At 40.8% G+C, this 20,169-nt stretch overlaps 1 protein-coding gene across 2 annotated transcripts in view; it reads right to left on the bottom strand.

Moving 5' to 3' along the window:
- Positions 1-2,186: 2,186 nt before the first annotated feature.
- The window catches only part of ITGA6 (integrin subunit alpha 6), a 64,994-nt gene continuing 47,011 nt past the window's right edge, over positions 2,187-20,169 (bottom strand). The window contains exons 13-26 of one of the 2 annotated variants that reach the window (XM_066612231.1): positions 19,948-20,097; positions 18,052-18,161; positions 17,757-17,946; positions 17,584-17,667; positions 16,785-16,864; positions 16,551-16,628; positions 15,854-15,956; positions 14,348-14,521; positions 13,465-13,563; positions 12,537-12,647; positions 12,345-12,443; positions 11,146-11,271; positions 9,772-9,901; positions 5,356-5,444 (exon numbers count right to left, since the gene is read on the bottom strand). In XM_066612231.1, coding sequence (XP_066468328.1) covers positions 9,794-9,901; positions 11,146-11,271; positions 12,345-12,443; positions 12,537-12,647; positions 13,465-13,563; positions 14,348-14,521; positions 15,854-15,956; positions 16,551-16,628; positions 16,785-16,864; positions 17,584-17,667; positions 17,757-17,946; positions 18,052-18,161; positions 19,948-20,097 — 1,512 coding nt within the window. In that variant the 3' untranslated portion in view covers positions 5,356-5,444; positions 9,772-9,793. Of the gene's footprint in view, positions 5,445-9,771; positions 9,902-11,145; positions 11,272-12,344; positions 12,444-12,536; positions 12,648-13,464; positions 13,564-14,347; positions 14,522-15,853; positions 15,957-16,550; positions 16,629-16,784; positions 16,865-17,583; positions 17,668-17,756; positions 17,947-18,051; positions 18,162-19,947; positions 20,098-20,169 lie in introns of both variants that reach the window. The other variant, XM_066612232.1, reaches the window with a different exon arrangement.

Below are 20,169 nucleotides of genomic sequence, written 5' to 3'. Positions count from 1 at the left end.
AGGAAGAGCCACTGTGTTCAGTGAACATAAGAACATAAGAGCCTTGCTGGATCAGGCCCAGGGCCCATCTAGTCCAGCTTCCTGTATCTCACAATGGCCCACCAGATACCTCAGGGAGCACACACAAGACCACAAGATACTTGCATATAGTGGAGCTTACTCCTAGTTAACTGTGCACAGGATTGCAGCCTTAATTTGCTTTAGCCATGTTCATGTTGATTTCAACTCTTTTCTTTGCATTTTGGCTTCTTCTCTGTCTTGACTGGCTGCAAGTGTTACAGTTACTTGTTGCTGTGGAATTTTTTTTAATGTAATTTAGAAGTTTCGTAGTTAACTTGTCATACAGAAGTTGTGCAAAACTTCTACCCTACACAAACTCATTTTTCCCATTGCTCTTGTAAAAACACTTTGATTGCTCCCAAGGGAAGAACTTCACTCAGCAGTGCTGTAGCTAAGGGGGGGGCGGGGTTGAGGTGGTCAGTGACCCCAGGCACCAAGCTTTAGGGCAGGGGTGCCCGAACCCCGGCCCTGGGGCCACTTGCAGCCCTTGAAAACTTCCAGTCCGGCCCATGGGAAGCCCCCAGTCTCCAATGAGCTTCTGGCCCTCTGGAGACTTGCTGGAGCCCCTGCTGGCCTGAAGCAACTGCTCTCAGTGTGAAGTGAGTGTTCGACCTCTCTCATGAGCTGTGGGATGAGAACTTCCTCCACTGCTTGCTGTTTCACATCTGTGATGCAGCAGCGGCAGTGAAGGAAAGGCTGGCCTTGTTTGTGCAAGGCCTTTTATAGGCCTTGTGCTATTGCAAGACCTTCATTCAGTCATATAAGTTCCATCTCTAATATGTTCATTTATGTAAATTTATTCAAATTTGAAATGTAAATTAATTATATTTTTCCCAGCCCCCAACACAGTGTCAGAGAGATGATGTGGCCCTCCTGCCAAAAAGTTTGTACACCCCTGCTTTAGGGGGACGATGAGATTGACACCAAGGTTTTCAGTTTTGACCACTAGTAATTACAAATAATACCGTCAAGTTATATATCTAAGGTAAGGTAATTTACCAGTTTCACATGGTCTCATGTTCCTCTCTCTCTGCTAACAGCTGCATCAAAGTGTGTTGGTTTAACCCATTTCTGCCCAGTCCACAGGTGTACACATTTGATCCCTGTTGCGTCTGTGCAATATTGAGCAGAAATGGTTTAATCCTAAGAAATGCTGCTAGATTCTGGGTTCAAAATGACACTTGGTGTAGCCCCACTGCAAAATATAAGTCCATGTCAACTTGTAAAGTGTGTACATGGCAAATGTGTTTTGAAGCACATGTAGAAGAAGCTGGCAGTGGCTATAGAGCACATCTGGATAGGGTGCAAAGCAGATGGGAGCTTTATTCCCTCAGTAAGTTCTTGCAGGGGAAGGGCTAAGGGGACAATCCCCAGGCGGGCACGAAGTACTTCTGTTTTACAGGAGGTGCTTTGCACCCGCTTTTAGTGAAAGTTCCAAGCCTCAGGGAGCGCTGTACAGGGCTGCGCAAGGCTCCCCGCACCTCCTGCAGCCCTGCCTTCTTAAAGTAAGTGCAAAGCGCCCCCTTCAGCATCGCGATCCTGGGGATCACGTTGCTGCTTCCCTCCCCTTTCCCCACCCCTTAAAGGGACACAGGAAGTGTTACACGAACTGGTGGGTCACGACCCACCAGTTTGAGAACCTCTGGTCTAGAGCATAGATTTGATGGGACACTGTTGCTGGTGTCTATTCTGCATCTCTTTTAGATGTTTGAGTCCTTTAGGGACAGGGCACCATTTATTTATTTTGCTTTGTAAACTGCCTTGTGAACTTCTTGTTGAAAAGAGGTTTATAAATATTCTTAATATTTGAGTAAGTTCCATTTGCCTCAATGGGACTTAGTAAATCTGAGTAAATATACATAGGTTTGCACTGCCTATCACAATTCTAGTTGGACTGGGCCTATGTTTTGCTGTGTATAATATGTAAAGCAAATATTTATAGAAATAAAATGTCTTATATCATTTATTATATAATTACATATAATAATTATAAAGTTATCAATATTATAAAGTTATAGAAATTAATTAAAATGTAAATTATGTAATTTGTAATATGTTGTAAAATTGTAATATGTAAGCATATTACGAGCAAAGACAGAAGCTTTTCATATAAAATTTATTTCACACTTTTATACAAATATCCACAGGTAATTTTTAGCCATGATCTAACATTAGATGTTAATAACAGTCAATGTATAAGATGAATACTGTATATACCAGTGAATGTGATTCGAGAAGACACTTCTAAAACCAGCCCTAATGAAACACTGCCTAGGTGTTCATTCCTTTTGACAAGCCTTCAGCATGACAACCATGTTCTCATAAAAAGATACAGTAGTGTTTCAACATTTTACCATTTCAAGTGACCAAGCCTGTTGGATCTTAAGTAGTCCAGTAACAGAGGTGAAGTTTTCATTGATAATGATTTAAGATGCAATCCACCAAACTTGCTGTTATGAGGCTCTTTGTGCAGGCCTCACAGAAAGGAGAGGGAGAAGCAGCACTTGGCAGGTTATAGCTTTAGGCACTGGAACCATAGTTGAGGTTTATCGAGAGAAAATATACACATTTTAAAAGAAAAAAGCCTGTTCAAAAAAGCTGGACATTTTATAAAATACATGGTCAAAAGAGCCATTTGAATAATAAAAAGTTGACACTAACAGAGATCAAAATCAGCTTTAAACCTTCAAAAGGGCAATAAGCACCTCCAAAATGATAGTTTTTTGTAGGGTGACTATAGGGCTTAAGGCATAGACATTTAATAATTGAAGGTAAATATTTAAAGTTTTGCACAGTGTTCATCCTGTCTCACTATCTACATACTAAATGTTTGTTGATATATCATTTGCAGTAAATGTCAATATGTTTAGAATGTTTATTTCATCAGTACCAATATCTTTAAGACATCTCTTTAAAAAATTGCAAATACCTTTGTTACAATCACAAGTATTGTTGTAGTATGAATGTATGGAACTAGTCTTACAACTAAAATTTAGATATTTTGGACACACCTCAGTAGTCTCAAGTTGACCAGTATAGATCCCGTAGTTAGATTTTGGAGCTTATATTTAGTTTCAAGTGCTGTAACATTTGCAGTAGTTAATTTTGCTCTATACAGAGTTAGAAAACCTTTCTCCCTCCCTGATCCCAAGGACCACTTGCCATACTTTCCATTAAGTTAGTCATATAAAACTTCTATAGATAAAAATCTGCAGGTATGCATTAGTGCACAAATTATTTAGAAGCTACAAAATTTCTCTACTACATAACCAGAAATAGGCAACGAAGAGTTTCCCAGAATGCTTCATCACTCATTGAAATGCAGCAGTATTAAAGATTGGCACATGTGGCGGAATGTGTTCAGATTCAGTTGCTGAACTCTTGTAATGCTATTGCTAACTAGTTTTAAAGTCTAGTTAAAAATCTTTGGCTTTACAGATAGTCAAAGGCAAAGATTTATTGTAAAAATAAATATATGAATGACTTACAGTATATACAAAAAAGTACAACAAATGTTCAAGCTTTAGAAAACAAACCTGTGTATATTTGGTGTGAGCAACAGATTCACACAAATTGATTTTTAAAACGTTTATTGAGACATGACCTATTGCACATTTACAATCACACACTTTCCTAACTAACCATGGCTAAGAGTCTTAGCATAAAACATTAGCAGATTTAGAGACCCCACTTTCACCTGAAAAATGCAGTGCCATAGTGAGAGTGCACAATTATGGCTTTTGGAGTTGGTGGGAGTTGAAGTTTTTTAGTTCCCCTCCCCTCTTTACAGTAGGACTAGTACAACAATTTAAAGTGTCGTTAAAATGTATGCCATAGTCTGTACTGAGAAACATTAGCTATTCGCTACAAACCCATAGAGAATAGTTTCCACGTGAATATGACTTCCATATCCAAGTTCAGTCTCAGCACCTTTCATTTAGAAAGTCAGGTTGCAAACCTATTCACTTTCCTGTAAGTAAGCCCCACTGAGTTCAGTGAGACTTACTTCTGAGGAGACATGCCTAAGATTGTGCTGCAAGTCATATCACATTGTAAAAGCTCTTGCATTTTTAAGGGACCATGCACCCACCTATTGCCAAAAACAAAAACCAACAAATACATCAAAGCTTTTAAAGTCAGAAAACACTTGCTGTTTGTTATATACAGGTTCAAAACAAAACAAAGGCTTTCAGCCTTTCAGAAGCCAAACCACTCCTGTTCCTAAAACTAAGCAAGCTATGTGATGATTCGACTGTTTAAGTCTTTGGGCTACAGCAGGACAACATCTCTCACATACATACAGCTGCACTGTGCACAAGATGGACTGTTTTCTTCTCCATCCAAGAGATAGCAATATGCCTTTGTGTGGGGGAGGAGCTAAGAGATGACCATTAGTAACCCAGGATTCTGGCTGCAAATGTTGAATGGGAGAAAACAGATTCACTACATGAAAGGGAGTTGTGTGGCTATGCTCCAGAGAGAAGGAGCAAGAAGAACAGTCACCTAGCTACCTCTCTAGCAGCTATTTTTAACCAGTGTGTCATGGCAGATTGGTGTACAGTGAATGGTCCACATGTGTGCACCAGGAGTCTGGGGAAGGATCATTTATTACTAGTGCCATTGGGAGATGTGTGGTGCTCCCCCCCCCCCCCAGTGGCAGTGCAGTGCGCCATGTAAATTATCAAAACTGATGGTGTGCCTTAACAATTTTAGCACCTTTTCAGTGTGCCATGAGATGAAAAAGGTTGACAAAAATCTCTGTTCTATAGGCTCTCCTCTCCCTCTTTCCTGACTGATGGTTTGAATTTTGGACTGAAAATCAATTTGGAGAAACAAAAGACCCCAGGTTATCTTCAATTCTGTTTCTCCTCATCCCTTTTGATTAAGGGCTGTTTCACCCTTTAGCCCATATTAGTAGGGCCCTTGATTCTGTGTGCCAATTATACACTCTTTATAGTAAGGACCAGGCTTACACTCTGACTTCAAGGCTGATGAAGAATACAGTTCTTAATTTTTTTTAAAGATTGGAAATGTTAAATATTGCATACAGGTTGGCTTAAATAGTTTTGTTTTTTTTAAGTTTGTAAAACAAAAAGCTCTGTTAGAAAAGTAACAAGATCTACAAAAAGGCAGCCGTTGCTGGACACAGGTCTTCATCTATCCATTGTATGAATCAAAGTCACTTTAAAGACCATGCAAGCCTTTGATTCCGGGGGAAGTTCCTAGGAATAACTTTCATTTTCATTCCATTTTGTGATCCACTGTTTTTTTGCATGATTTTCTTTAGTTTTCCCATCTTTGATCTGTCTCTCCTCTTTCCGAATTCTTACAGCATGGTATCGGGGGATGCTGTCATCGTACCTAGAACGCTGGAAGAACCCGCACTATATAGAGAGGAAAGAAACATCCAGATTGCAGTTACACAGGAGCCACAGGGACATTATATGTACTGTAATTTTGACCTGGTATTAGTACACTTGAGTGCCTATAGAGGCCATTCACAAAATGCCCAAACATATAGTAGTTTACATAACAGAAGAAAGTGACAGCAAACAGTGCAAACCCAAGATGTAAGCAGAGAACACCTCCAATAATCCAGAACCATTAATTGAGAGCCAGGATGGTGGTTCAGGAGTTAAACCTATAAATCCCCACTCAGCCACAAAGCTTCCTGGATGACCATGGGCCAACTGCTATCTTTTGGCCTCACCTCCCTCACAGGGTTGTTGTGAGACAGAAGAAAAGGAAAACTATGTTCACCACTTTGAGCTTGGAGCAAGGGTGGGATAAAAATGTGAAAAGTCATCCCAACTCATTTTTGAGTCAACATGGTTTTACTTCCTATGTAGTCAAGATCATTGTGAGGTTCAGGGATTTCAACCCTATATTAACAGCCTTGTTGGTAGTGAAAACAAATACTGTAGGCCAAGATTCCACCAAGGTGACCACTCCAAGTGATGAGAAGGGGATTGTAGCTCATTGGTAGAGCATGTGCTTTGCCTATAGGAAGCTTTGGGTTCCATTTGCCATATGTCCACTGTAAAAGATCTCAGGAAGCTGAGCTGGAAATATTGGTGTCCATCCCCTTGGAGAGCTACTGTAGCCCTATGTGATGGTCCACTGAAACTGGGCTGAATGGATCAATAGTCTGAATAATACTCTAACAGCTTCGTCTGTTCAATCTCTCCTGGGCAATTCTCATTTGTGGATTGGCGTGATGGAAATTTTTCCCCATCCTTACTTTGAGCTTTCCACATCATAGAGAACTCAGAGTAAAAACTTGAAGTTGGGAGATCTTGTTCATGATTTGTAAATAGTGCTTAATATGCCAGAACAAATCCAACCCAGATTTTACAGAAGATGGAGGCTAGTCTGGCAGCAAGCAATGATGGGTACCACTATTACCTACTTGTTTTGCTACCCCCTTTGTTACAGGTTTACTATGAATACTTCTCTGTGTCTTCTGAGATCTCTGAAAAATTGTACTGGTCCACCATCTCATTTTATTCTGGGCTGGGTGGGACAGATAGACCTTTTCCTTCTTCCCAAATCTCCTTGCATCAGGGACTCGTGGGGGTTGAAGGGGAACAGGGACAGCCTCTCAGTGGTGATAACCATCCTTGCACTGGGCTGAGAAGTCACATACTGAGAGTATAGCCAAATGTTTCCAGAGGCCTCAGGGAAGAGACCAGCCTTTCACATTGTGCCAGGCTGAGAGGCTGTGAGGAGTGGTAAGAATCCCTTTCACTGTCTATGTGAAGCACAGCATACATTAAGAGGCTGATCCTTATCTTTCATATAGTGCAGGGATGTCCAAAGTTTTTGGCAGGAGGGCCACATCAGCTCTCTGACACTGTGTCGGGGGCCGGGAGAAAAAAGAATTAATTTACATTTAAAATTTGAATAAATTTACATAAGTTTACATATATGACTATATTAAAGATGAACTTATATGAATGAATGAAGGTCTTGCAATCGCTCAAGGCCTATAAAAGGCCTTGCACAAAGCAAGGCTGGCCTTTCCTTTGCTGTCACTACTGCATCACAGATGTGAAACAGCAAGAAATGGAGAGAGCCCTCATCCCACAGCTCATGTGAGAGATCAAACAGTTGCCCTCACGCTGCGAGCAGTTGCGTCGGGCCAGTGTGGGCTCCAACAAATCTCTGGAGGGCCAGAGGCTCATTGGAGACTGGGGGCTTCCTGACGGCCACATTGAGAGGCCTCGAGGGCCGCATGTGACTCCAGGGCCGGGGTTTGGGCACCCTTGATATAGTGAAACATGAGGGGATGAACGAGGTTGTTCACTCTCCTCAAGTTGGCGTGAGAGTCACTCAGAAGTGGCAACAATCTAATTTCTTACTTTGTGGCTCTGTTATAGCAGTGTTAAGAAACTACTCTGAGGGTATAAGTATCAGTGTTTTAAGGGACTGGGTATTTCAAGAGGGAGTCAGATATTTTCTGTATTTGAGGAATGGCTGATTCTCCTATAGTCAACATTCAGATGTAAGGCAGCAAGTTCAATGTAGTCATCCTGGCAATCCAGCAAGCACAATGTATAGTTGCACAGATAAACTCAAGTCTTGCAAGAGCACAAAGTATCATGCAGTAGGCAGGCTTCAAAGAAGAAATGCGTACTTCAAGTATAGAAAAATGTAAGCTGAAAATTTACCCGTATACTTCCCACAGAAACGGAACAACAACATCCTTTTATTTTACTGAAAAGGCAGTTCAAGCAGCAAAGGTGTTTAGCATGCATTAGCAGTTAATAAAGCTATTTAACTTCTGAACAGGGGAGCACTAGTATCAAAAAAAAATTATTAATATTCAAGATCTGTACGGGTTACAGCCCATATCCCATTAAAATCTGTAGACTGCACACATGGGTCATAATCCAAATGGATTTATGTACAGTCTATATTGGATTCTGGTTACTGTGATTATAATCTGTAAAGCTTAAAATGCTAACTTAATATCAGTAATACGAACTCATTTCTTTCTCTTAATGTTAGGAGATTCATTTGAGCCTCTTAATAGTTCAAATGTCTAGTTCAGTGGATCCCAAACTGTGTGCCGCAGCGCCGTAAGGTGCCATGGCAAACTCCCAGGGGTGCTGCAGAATGTCCCTGACACCTCCTACCAGCAATCCCAGGTGCTGCTATCTTGGATGACATGAAATCTTGCATGATTCAATATGGCAGCACCTATGCATCCTTACAAAAGACCTAGTTAAAATTAATCAAATCTTATGAGATTTGGGTGTTAATCTTAAGATCTTGGAGTAAGATCTTGGAGTACACAAGATTTTGTGAGATTTGGATGCCACCATCTTGGATCATGCAAGTTATCTTGGATTGCGTGAGATTTTGCATGATCCAAGATGGTAGTATCTGGCTGAGCAGGGAAGGAAGCTGCAGGGGTGCCATGACCCTGGTAAGTCTGAGAAATCCTGAACTAGTTGTATTAAAAGGAGGCATGTGCTTTAAGGCTGCTACCCCAAGCAAAGGTGTAAGAAAGTTATTTTCCACTAAAATCAAATGAGAAAACACTTTCGTGCGTGAGGCTTAAATATGTTCTTGCTTCAGTAAGCCCTACTGAGTTCAGACTTACTCCCAGCGAATGTGTATAAGATTGAAAGTAAAACTACCTTGGCCATAACGCTCATTCAGCTATTTCCCGTCTGCTTTTTCTTTCACATTTGCAAAAATCAAATGTTCAGATACATACCACAAGAAATTCAAAGCAAATGCCAGCCTCACATACGCAAATGCTCTTGTATTTTCTAAGAGGGCTGAAATTCTCAAGCTTCTTGATATTTATGATCCAAGGACAGCTTAGCTGTGTGTTTTTAAAACTTCTTTTAAGAAATATTTTTTGTATCCGTTTATCTGCTGAAAAACCTATGAGTGCTATGGAATCTCTTCACATTGCAGGGAATTATGAGGCATGTTCTAAAAAGCACAATCAGCTCATGTGTTCTGTTGAGACTTCCCACAGACATATGAATTGAGAGCACTTGAGTGTTCTATTTAGAACACACCAGGTATGCTCCTACAGGAAGGATCTTATCGATACCGGTAGATATGCAGTCTCTCAGTAAAGCTTCCTAATATTACTGGTCTTCTGAGGAAATCCTGCTAATCCAGGATTCCTTGGAATAGTTTAAAAACCACTCAGTTTAAAACAGAGTTCTTTCCTTTTTCACAATAAAATACATAGGCCCCAGCAATACATAGTGTCTTCTAAATTGTGTGTGCCTAGAGTTGTATCCTATTTGAGAGAGGCATAGGTAAGGTTTGCTGATCTTTTCCTTCTGCATCCCCCAAAAATCTGCTCCTGAAGATCCTCAGGGGCAGATTAGAGGGGGTGCAGAGAAAAGGAGAAACTGGTACAAACTATCTTGCCACTTGTGCAAAAAGAAGTAGGATACAACCCTATGTATTTAAGGTTTGGGGCACCAGCTTTAAATGATCAAGCCTTCAGAATTTCAAGGAAGAATGCACAAGTAGACAGCTGTTAAAAAAATAATTGACAAAAGGATTTACATCCTCGTGCATTGAGAAAGGGATTATTATAAACAATGTAAGCAAGCAAAAATTGATATTTGGAAACGAGGCAATTAGGGGAACAGATGCAGCAAGCTTCCAGTCATTAGCCACCACAACCAAAGCATGTCCCACAGCTAACAAGTTAAAAAAAAACTGATCAATTACCAATTACAGAAGTAGATCAATATTATGCATCAGAAGTAAGCCTCTCTTTATCAGATGGCTGAGCATGGATCTCAGCCTTGTGATATGTGGCATCATAATGATCTTTCTTATTTCTCTTGAAGAAACCACACTATAAGGAAGCAAGGCATTTAGTCAATTTTATGGACGAATGTGAAAAGCAAAAAGAAGAGGGTGAACTAGGTTTGCTTGTATATGCGTTTCAAAATTATTCATCCGATTATGTCACAATTTTTCAGATTGATACTTTTGCAAGAGAATTTTTCATAGGTGACTAACTTATTGACACTTTAATCCTTCTGTACATTACCAATCAACTGATATTTAATGCATAAGCAATTTTTTAAAAAATTATTATTTTGGAAGATTGACACGTGTTTCATGCATAGGGCTGGGAGTCATTGAGGTCTTGTGATACAGACTTCCTCCAGCAATAACTCCCAAGCTTCTAGTCTAGAAAGAGTTTGGTGTTCGAACAAGAGCGTGAGAAGACATGATATGAAACCTGAATACATTTGGTCGGATTCAGTAAGTAAAGCTGTTGAAAACCACTTTCAGAAAGTGCATGAAGGAATCCCCATAGGATTCAACAGAACACAAGCAGCTGTAGACTCAAATCTTACATAACTTCAACTGCACTGAGGGAGTGGCTGGACAGGGGATATGGGAAGCACACCCAAACCTTCCAACTTTCTATAAAGTCTCATATGTAGAGAGTAGTGGGAAGGAAGAAATACAGCTTTCTTGAGTCCTATGAGAATCCCCCAAGTGAGGGCACTGGGTCCTTCCATGAAAAATGTTTGTGCCCATTATATTTTTAGGCAATGTATTAACATCTTTAATAAATTGCTAGAGCCCTTCAGTATACTATATTTGAACAGACTTTAACAAACAATATCTCGGAGCACACACTAGACAGTCTCATTCGCAATCTTGTGCACTTTCTGAATCCCGACGTCTGTGTATCTCCAACAGCAATTCCAACATAATTTTCAGCTAATGAATCACTTGCCTATTTCATGACAATTTCAAAAGTAGTTTTCATGTTTTAAGAACTATCCAAGTACTACCATTTGAATATGAACAAATGCTATCCTGAATCTTTTTTATTTTTGTGTGAAATGAGTTTAAATTCCCATTGGCATTTCAGCCCAAATAAGGCAGGATTTAAAACTAACAGGTTTTTCCTACCATGTTCTTGTTTCAGTAAAAACATCTTACCCAAAAGGAGAACATATTCCTTTATACTAGCATTTACAATGCCCTCTTTCCCTCTGTAAAAATATATTTTTTTAGTAAACTGCTTGCACCTTTCAAGAAATATATAACATAGACCACTAGTAAGAACTCACTCACCTTCCAGAGTAGAAATACCAAGAGAGCAAGCATCAATAACCCTGCAAGAATAGCAACTAAGATGATCCACCAAGGTACTCCTTTATACAACGCTACAGTCTTTGCAGGAAAGACAGTAACTCTCACCTAAGGAGAAGGGGAAACATATATTAATGTCAATAGGGAGGAAATAATTTTATATGTGCAAATAGTGTAATAAAATTTCAGATTGGCATCAGTGCTAATGTCTTTTGAACTACAAAACTCATTGATCTAACATTACCCACCATCCTAAAATAGTTTCCCAATATCATGCAGTATCTTTCGTGCTCAACCCAGGAATACATTTTTTGCAATTCACAAACTCTCATTAGAACCTTTGGGATCTAAGTTTTTTAAACTGGTATGTGCTATGGCCGCAGACAAATGTTTAAAAATGTACTTTAGAAGTTCAGAATACCTCGACGTTATATTTTTTAAAGCCAAGTTTACTTTGCTGAGATGTTCTATTGTTTCTAGAGAAACTTCATGATAATGAATAAATGCAGTTTGATTGCTCAGCTTTAATAGGAAGTTGTGACATGATCAGTGGCTTGAGAGCTTCACCAATAGCATCACAGGAATGCAATAGATGTCTAATAAGATCTGACCTGGTTACATTCACAATGATGTTAAATTATATGAGAACAGATATGGAAATGATAATATAGATTTCCAATACATGCCTTTGTCCTCCATCGAGTGCATTTTGAACACAGCGACATCTAACAATGTTGTCTCCAGGAACCATAAGTAGAGTTGGAGAGGCAGTAAATACGGCACACTCCACAACATGCCATGTAAGTGCCCCTTCCCCTCAGCATCGGGGCCATTCAGGGTGACGATGGTACTCTGCTGTCGCTGCTCCGAATGGCCAAGGGGGAGGGGCGCTTACATGGCACGTTGCAGAGTGTGCTATACTTACCACTTCACACACACCCCCAGCTCTGCTGCTGCCTGGAACTAGGACTGTACAGACCTCTTGGAAACCAAGTTAGCAAATTATAAGTCCTAGAGTAACAAATGCCAACTAGTATGTTAACATTTTGGAGGCACAGTAAACAGAATCAGCCACTTGAAAGTACTGGATATGGTTGGATATGCTATGGTAATCCCTTGAAGGAAGCAGTTTCTACTATATGATGCTTACAGCCATCATTAAAGAAATGTTACCAACTCACTTGAGTAGCTTCATTTGCCAGTTTAATATTATCCGCAGCTGCAGCAATGCTGATTGTAGCTCTAAGGAGTATATCTACGTAGTTCATTTTTGAAAATTCCTAGTTTGGGACAAAGGAAAAACAACATTCTGACATTGGAACAAGTGAAAGGGGCTAATGAAAATCCATATCGAATGAGTTACTGAAACCTACCTCCAAGAAGGTGCTATTCCACAATCTTGAACGCAACACTACAGATGCCTTGCTGTCCAAACCTTGCAAAGGGCATTTTATGGTGACACAGTTGGCATCCATGTTACATTCCTGAATTAAATACAAAGCATGTTTTGAAAAGGGAACACTTGAAAGTAGATAATGTTTTCATCAATTTTTTTTTGCCAAGTATGATATCTTGTGACCATAAAAAATCTTGGGAGTAAAATTTTAGATACAGCAAAAGTAGCATTTAATATTATTCTGTTACTAAGCAAATTACTCGTATGAAATGGTCCATCCCAACTTCTCTCAGAACCACCGGACAAAACTTTTGCAGTTTTCAACAATGTCACTAGTTCAGGAAGAATCTTTGCTTTCCTTTCTATTTCTGCTCCTCTTTAAAATTATAAATTCCAGAAAGAGAGCAGTTCGTGCTGCAACAACAACAGACAATGAAGAGTCCAGTTTTAGCTTTAATCCATTTTTGCCTTGCCCACAGGTGTACACATCTGGTCCCTGTTATATATATGCAACATTGGGCAGAAGTGGCTTAAGACCAATGCTTTTCTTTGGTGAAAATTTCCACAGAGTAGAACTCACTCATCCGTCATTCATCTGACAAACTGAGCTCTAAGCGACAAATGTGCTTGCCATAATAAAGTCACTAATGAATTCTCAAATGCCACAAGACTCTTTGAAGGCTGAATTTAAAATGAATTTCAAGAGATATTTTAAACATATTAAATAGATCTTCACAACCTAATTCAACCATACATTATGCTTATCATTTAAGACTTCAAATTTGTATGCATAATATCTACAGAAGCAAAAGAAGAGCAAAACTCTTGTCGTTTCATCACTGAACCCCAAAATAAAAGTAAAGAGGTAAGACCGCAACTGGTCATTAGTTAAGATAGGTGCTTACCAAAGTCTTATATTTTCTTTCTGGAAATAAAGGAAAAATTTTGGTACCCTCTGTCTGCTTCTCTGCAACTTCACGTTTCTTCCTTGAACTTTTAGACGTCTATAAAAATGATGAACCAGCATATAAAAGCAGTCAACAAGCAGTATGCTACAGAATATCTAAACTACTGAAACTGAATATTTAGATGATAGTTTCACAGAAGTACTAAATTCTACTACCTGCTCCAAGGCATCTGTAATGACACAGTTCATACGCAGACATCATTTTGGAGCAAATCATACAGATCACACCACCACAAATCTCTGTGCAGTTATCAGGCCCATTTGTGGCAATGATTGTACAGACAGCAGCATACATGAATGGTTCCCTTTAATCCATGCAGCCTTGTGGCTATTTTGCTGGCACAGAATTGAGAAGCTCTATATCTGGCCAGGAGGCCCAATGCAGGGTTCTGGATTTGGTCAGTCCTATCCCTTCCTGCCTTGCTCCCTCCTTCCCTCCACCCTGCCTTCTCTTACCCTCCCCCCACCCCAGATCAACTCCCCCACACCCCAACTAACCTCTCCGCTGCCTGGAGCTCGTCCCTTGCTCTGGGCAGCATGCAGCAGGCCTCTGGCTGGGCTGGCTCAATGCAGACTACCACTGACCCAGTGCTGAATGTTGCAAGCATGCCTTACAACGCATTTACAACACTCAGCACTGGTGGAGGACCAGTACAGTGAGCTTACAAAAGCCCTCTCAAAACACAGAATCTGCTTTGATCCCATGTCAGTATGGCAGACAGCCTTCAATCTGCAGTTCCATGGTTCAAGACACCAACCAATCTATTGTCCCAACACCATATTTCCTTTTACATGAAATGCTGCCAAACAGATTCATTTACCTTAATTTTCAAAGAGTTTACTTCATTCTGAGGTTCACACTGGAGTTCTCCTAACTCTTTAGAGTGTATTGATACCAAATACAGCAGCCACTTGCCTCCCTTAATTTCTTTTGGCCACATGATGTCCAATGAAGCTCTACCAAATGTTTTAAGTGGCTTGCCCAGGTTAGTAATCTGTAAGAAATTGGTTTTGTTTTTTTTAAATATAACTATAGATACACACACACACACTTTTTTAAAAAAATTGCAATATGGTATAAAAGTAGGCATTCCAAAAACTATGTTTCCTGAAAATGCAATTCTTAGAATACTTTTGATAACTAAGGGCCCAATTCTATCCAATTTTCCAGGGCTGGTGTAGCTGTACCAATGGGGCACGCAGTGCATCCTGCGGTGGTAGGGACGGTCACAGAGACATTCTCAAGGTATGGGAACATTTGTTCCCTCAGTTCGGGGCTGCACTGTTGCTGCACTGGTGCTGGGAAGTTGGAAAGGATTGGGCCCTAAGGCAGCAGTCAAATGAAATTATAGTAGCCCTAATTGTACTACAAATATCACATGACTCAGATTTCAGTTTAGAAAAGTTTTTGTTTTTTTTAAATAAAGTTCAGTAAAATTAAAACACTTGGGGAATTTATTAAATGAAGGCAGTTTAGTTTAGTATAAGCAGACTGACTGAGAGTGTAATCCTCTGCATGTTTTTTTTTTTAAGAGATCCTTTGCATGCATTTCTCTACTGTGTTTAAAGAGACTGACTCCCAGGAAAACATTAGGATGACATGCAAACATGCATAGTGAGGTATTTAAGGTCAGTGAAGTATTTAAATTGGAAATTCAACAAGAAAGTAGGTTAATAGAGAAGATCAGGAACAACTGAAATGCCTATTTCCTTGTACTTATTTCCTATTCCTGATGGCTCCCACAAACGTTCTTGTTTGTGCAACATTTACTAAAGGGTAAATGCACTCTGCCTCAGAAAGATGACATGTTTCAGAATAGTGGCATGGGTCCAACAGAGCACTTGTGGTTGCAGAACACATTTCCACTCACTCACTAATTGTGTATGTTAGTTTTCCTCCTAATTCCCCCCACAACTGCAACTCCTCGCAATATAGCAAATGGTTTTACAGAGGGTTCTCTGATCCACAAGATCAGCTGGAGAAGTGGACAAGGTGCTGCAGTCAGAAGGTCCAGGAAAGCCCCATTCCAAGACCAGAATACAATCAGAATGCTTAGGATCCCAGCCAAAATGGCCACATACATATTTGTTCATCTGCATGCATTCATGTATGGCCACCGATACATAAAATGCCACATACATTTAAACAGAGAGCACCTTTGGAAAATTCAATGGCCAGCTTCACCAGAATAGAGGTCTCTTTTAAAAAAGAAAAAGACAGTTACGGTGCAAAGCTAAGACTACTATTTTGAAATAATCCCAAGGGAAATTATAAGGATGCTGAATATTTAACAGAGAAAATCATTTCTTGATATAGACCAACTTACTCTGAATTCGTATTCAATTAAGCTACCAATGTCATCTTCGGATTTCATAGCACTTTCTCCAATGACGTTGCCTCCAAAGTACACCTGGGAAGGCTTAGCAACCCTATCGTAAGAACATAAGAACATAAGAACAGCCCCACTGGATCAGGCCACAGGCCCAACTAGTCCAGCTTCCTGTATCTCACAGCGGCCCCACCAAATGCCTCAGGGAGCACACCAGATAACAAGAGACCTGCATCATGGTGCCCTCCCTTGCATCTGACATTCTGACATAGCCCATTTCTAAAATCAGGAGGTTGCACATACACATCATGGCTTGTAACCCGTAATGGATTTTTCCTCCAGAAACTTGTCCAATCCCCTTTTAAAGGCATCCAGGCCAGATGCCGTCACCACATCCTGTGGCAAGGAGTTCCACAGACTGACCACATGCTGAGTAAAGAAATATTTTCTTTTGTCTGTTCTAACTCTCCCAACACTCAATTTTAGTGGATATCCCCTGGTTATGGTGTTATGTGAGAGTGTAAAGAGCATCTCTCTATCCACTTTATCCCTCCCATGCATAATTTTATATGTCTCAATCATGTCCACCCTCAGGCGTCTCCTTTCTAGGCTGAAAGAAACATCACATTTTAATGACTGTTATAAAGGGTTGTCTCTAGCATCAATTTGTTATGCTAACTTCTCAAACACTTACCCTGTGAGTGACAGAAGCAGTTCGATAACTACTTTAGCACTTGCAGTAATTGGATCCAAATTAACTTGATCACTTGTTCTGCAACAAAAAGGAAACAAAAGGAGTCTTCTTTTAAAAACCATTAACCATTTCTATGCTATAATTATGTTGCCTCCACAATCAAACCACAGCCATCTCAGAATGTTTACAAGCATTAAGAAGATGCTGAATACAACTGTAAAAAAGAAATCTTACGTTTCCAGTTTTAGTTTAATGTCCAAGTCCCTTGTATCAACATTCACTTTAGTTGTACTTAAAATCACATAAAATGTAACCTACAAAAAAAGAAAAGGGAACAAGTGCAGCGTGGTTAAGATATATCATAGACAGAACTCTTATAAAGGAATTAAGTCTTCCAAAGTGTTAAGACAAGAAACAGACAAAACCACAGATTCAAACCAATGATTTCCAAACTGTTCCAGGACACAAGAATCTACCATGAGAACTAAGGCCATAAGGCACGTTGCGGCAGCACGGAGGCCTGTGCACCAGTGACAAGGCCTGTGCCAGCCTGCCACCACCACTTACAGGCCATGGGGGTGGCAGAACAGGTGTAGGAAAGGCGTTACAGGAAGAGACTGGGTGGTGAAGGGGGTGGTTCATGCCTGGGAGTGGGCAGGAACTGTGGTTATCGCTGCATCCTATCACCCCTTCCAGTTCTGAAAGCCCAACATAAGGTGGCTCAGATTTGCACCAGCAATATTGCAAAGGCTGCTGGGGCTTCACAGAGGCTGCTGGGGCTTTACCCAGGGTAAAGGGATAAATGTCATTTTCCCACCCAAGACCTCCAGTAGCCTCTATTCCACTGGATGCAGCATAGGCTGCACTGGCCGCTCTGGAGCATAGGACTACTGTTAGGATTGGGCTGCCCAACAGTTAAATAGTTAAAGGTCCCAAACACCCACCTATGGAAAAGGGTGCCCACTGCATCACTGCAGAACTATCAGAAGTTTAAAACAACCCTGCATTAAGTAAAAGTAAACCCCATACTTACAGACGAATTCCTCTTAAATGGATTTCCAAGTTCACACTCTACTAGAGAACCATTTGGATTGGCACCACAGCTCAACTGCTTCTCCTAAATTAAAGAGGAGAGAAATTTCAATACACAGGTGAATGAAATAATGAAGTGTTTGTATTTTCTCCTCATCTGAAAGAAATACTCACTGAAGAGCCTTTCAGCTCCCTGAAGGCGGAATAAGTCAAGCTATCAGGAAACGTTGCGATGAATTTAGCTTCGTGGGCGTCATCGCCATCTTTCTGGGGATTTCTTGCATCTGATGGAAGGTTTGTCACTGTAATTTCCAGGGCAATATCTTTCTGGTCTTTGAGGACAAGCACTGGAATATTGTTCTCACTGGAGAAATAGAACAAGCCATGTCAAAGGAATCCAGGAAACAAGACACCGTGCAAAGGAACGAACACCTCTTTTCAAGCAGGTGTGACATTATGCGAGACTTACATTGGTAAGTAAGAAAACTCATTTCCTTCTTTGGTGCAGAACCTGTAATGAAGCTTCAGATTGCTGTGGCATATGTTGTCTGATCCACAACCTTCTTTTAGGAACTGCACCTACGAAGAACCCATGTTTAGTGGTCTGATTTAAAATCCTAAAGCATTCAGTACAATGTAGCTTCCCATCCTTGGTAACTCTTCATTGCCAGTTCCTTTTATTTTGCCTGAAATGTCTTCCCTTCTACAAACAAGCTACTCTACCATGAAATGAGAGTAATTCCAGTTTTGTTAGAATGCTGTAAGAGCTGTTCTCCCACAATCCTGCCCCAGTAATGTTAGGATTCAAGAACCATATGGACATGACCTGAGTCTCTACCAGCCACACAATAACCCCCTCTCCCACCTTGGCATTAAGTGGGTGATCATCAGTCTTCTGGGAGGAGGTGCAAAGAGAACAAACCACACAAAAGGTAGCCCTTCTTTAACACCACCTACATTTGTGGAGTACACTGGTTACTTACAAGTACTGTTGTACCACATGTCTTCTGCACCTCTCAAAAACCTATTTTGCTCTTACATTTTTTTTGCTAAGTGCATAACAAGTTCAAAACACCCTGTACTGGTTTTGCCAATTTCCTCACTCACATACCCCTTTTCACAGCCTTGATATTCTTCTGCATTGGAATTATTTTTATGGCTTCTTCACTGCTTGATCTCAGCCAACCAAAGATCATTTACAAAATGTGGTGGCGACATATCACCATATAGTCAATAAAATTTAGCTCAGATAACATCTTGAAGGCGATCAAAACCCTTGTACTGCTCTCTGATGTGGGCGTGGGGATGAGAGAGGAAAGCAGAAATGGGTCCTCATTACCATGACATTTAGGCTTACTCTCCCTGTTTCTTTGTGTGATGCTGGTGGAGCCTGCCCAAATTGTGTATACAGTCATGCGTCACTTAACGATGGGGATTGGGACCACAATCCCCTTTGTCAAGCAGTGCTTGATGCAATGTGGACCTTCAGCAGGGAAGGGGATGCTTGGCTCCCCTCCCCTCTGGAGGATCATCTGAGCCTCCCAGAGGCAGCACACATCTAAGCGCTGCCTCTGCAAGACTCAGACTGAGGGAAATAGTGTCTCTCTTTCACAGAGGAAACTGGAAATCGTGTGAGAGACGCGATTTCCCTCAGTCTGAGATTTGCAGAGGCAGCGCTCAGATGTGCACTGCCTCTGGGAGCCTCAGACAACCCTCTGGACACGAGGTGGAGCGGAGCTCCTTTCTCATTCAGAGGGTGGGGGTGTGTCCCCCCCAATGACCATGTGATCACACGGGGCCGTAGGATATGCAATCCTGGCGTAAGCCAATACGTCTCAAAGGGGCACACACCTGTACTTATGTGCCACTGATTGGGGTAGAGCATGAACTGGAATACTTATTTGGATGTATACCCCACTGAAAGTGAAGCATCACTTGTTTGGATTTGGACAAACAAGTGGTCATCCTTGTTTGGATATCCATCCAGATAAAAATATTATCCAACCTCACCCAATTACTTTCAATGGGATACGCATTCAAATGCACATCAATGTCCACATTCCGTTCCAGGCAGTCAACAACATGTGATTGAAATGGAATACAGAAGCACTGCCCTATGGCCCAATCCTATGGGCCTTTCACTACAAGGGATGAGTGTCCCACTGTCATAAAAAGCCCAGTGACGGAGCAAAGATCGTACTATTACCAGGTCAGTCCCAGCCACCACCACAAAGTTCCAGACCTCATACCGACAAAGCTAGGTCAGAGTGGGGAGGGAATCCTCAGGTAACTTTCCTATTTTTTCAAAACACAATTCAGAATCAGTGAGTCAGATTGTTATAGAGCTCTTAATAACAAAGCTTACTTCTGATCTTGCTGTTTTGGGCTCATTTGAATTCAGAATTGGAACAAGATCTGGAAGTGAATTCGCTTGCCTCTTCCTGCGCTGTGCTGCACCATTGATTTCGACACCAACTGTTATGGGAATAGGACGCAGCTTATCTTTAATCTTTTCCTAAAAAAATTTTAGAAGACAATCCAGTTAGTAGGGGCAGACAAACATCAGGATTTTCTGTACCACCAAAGA

This window comes from Tiliqua scincoides, chromosome 1, assembly GCF_035046505.1.
Source record: "Tiliqua scincoides isolate rTilSci1 chromosome 1, rTilSci1.hap2, whole genome shotgun sequence".
NCBI classification, from domain to species: domain Eukaryota; kingdom Metazoa; phylum Chordata; class Lepidosauria; order Squamata; family Scincidae; genus Tiliqua; species Tiliqua scincoides.
This window is presented reverse-complemented; position numbering and strand designations above follow the sequence as displayed.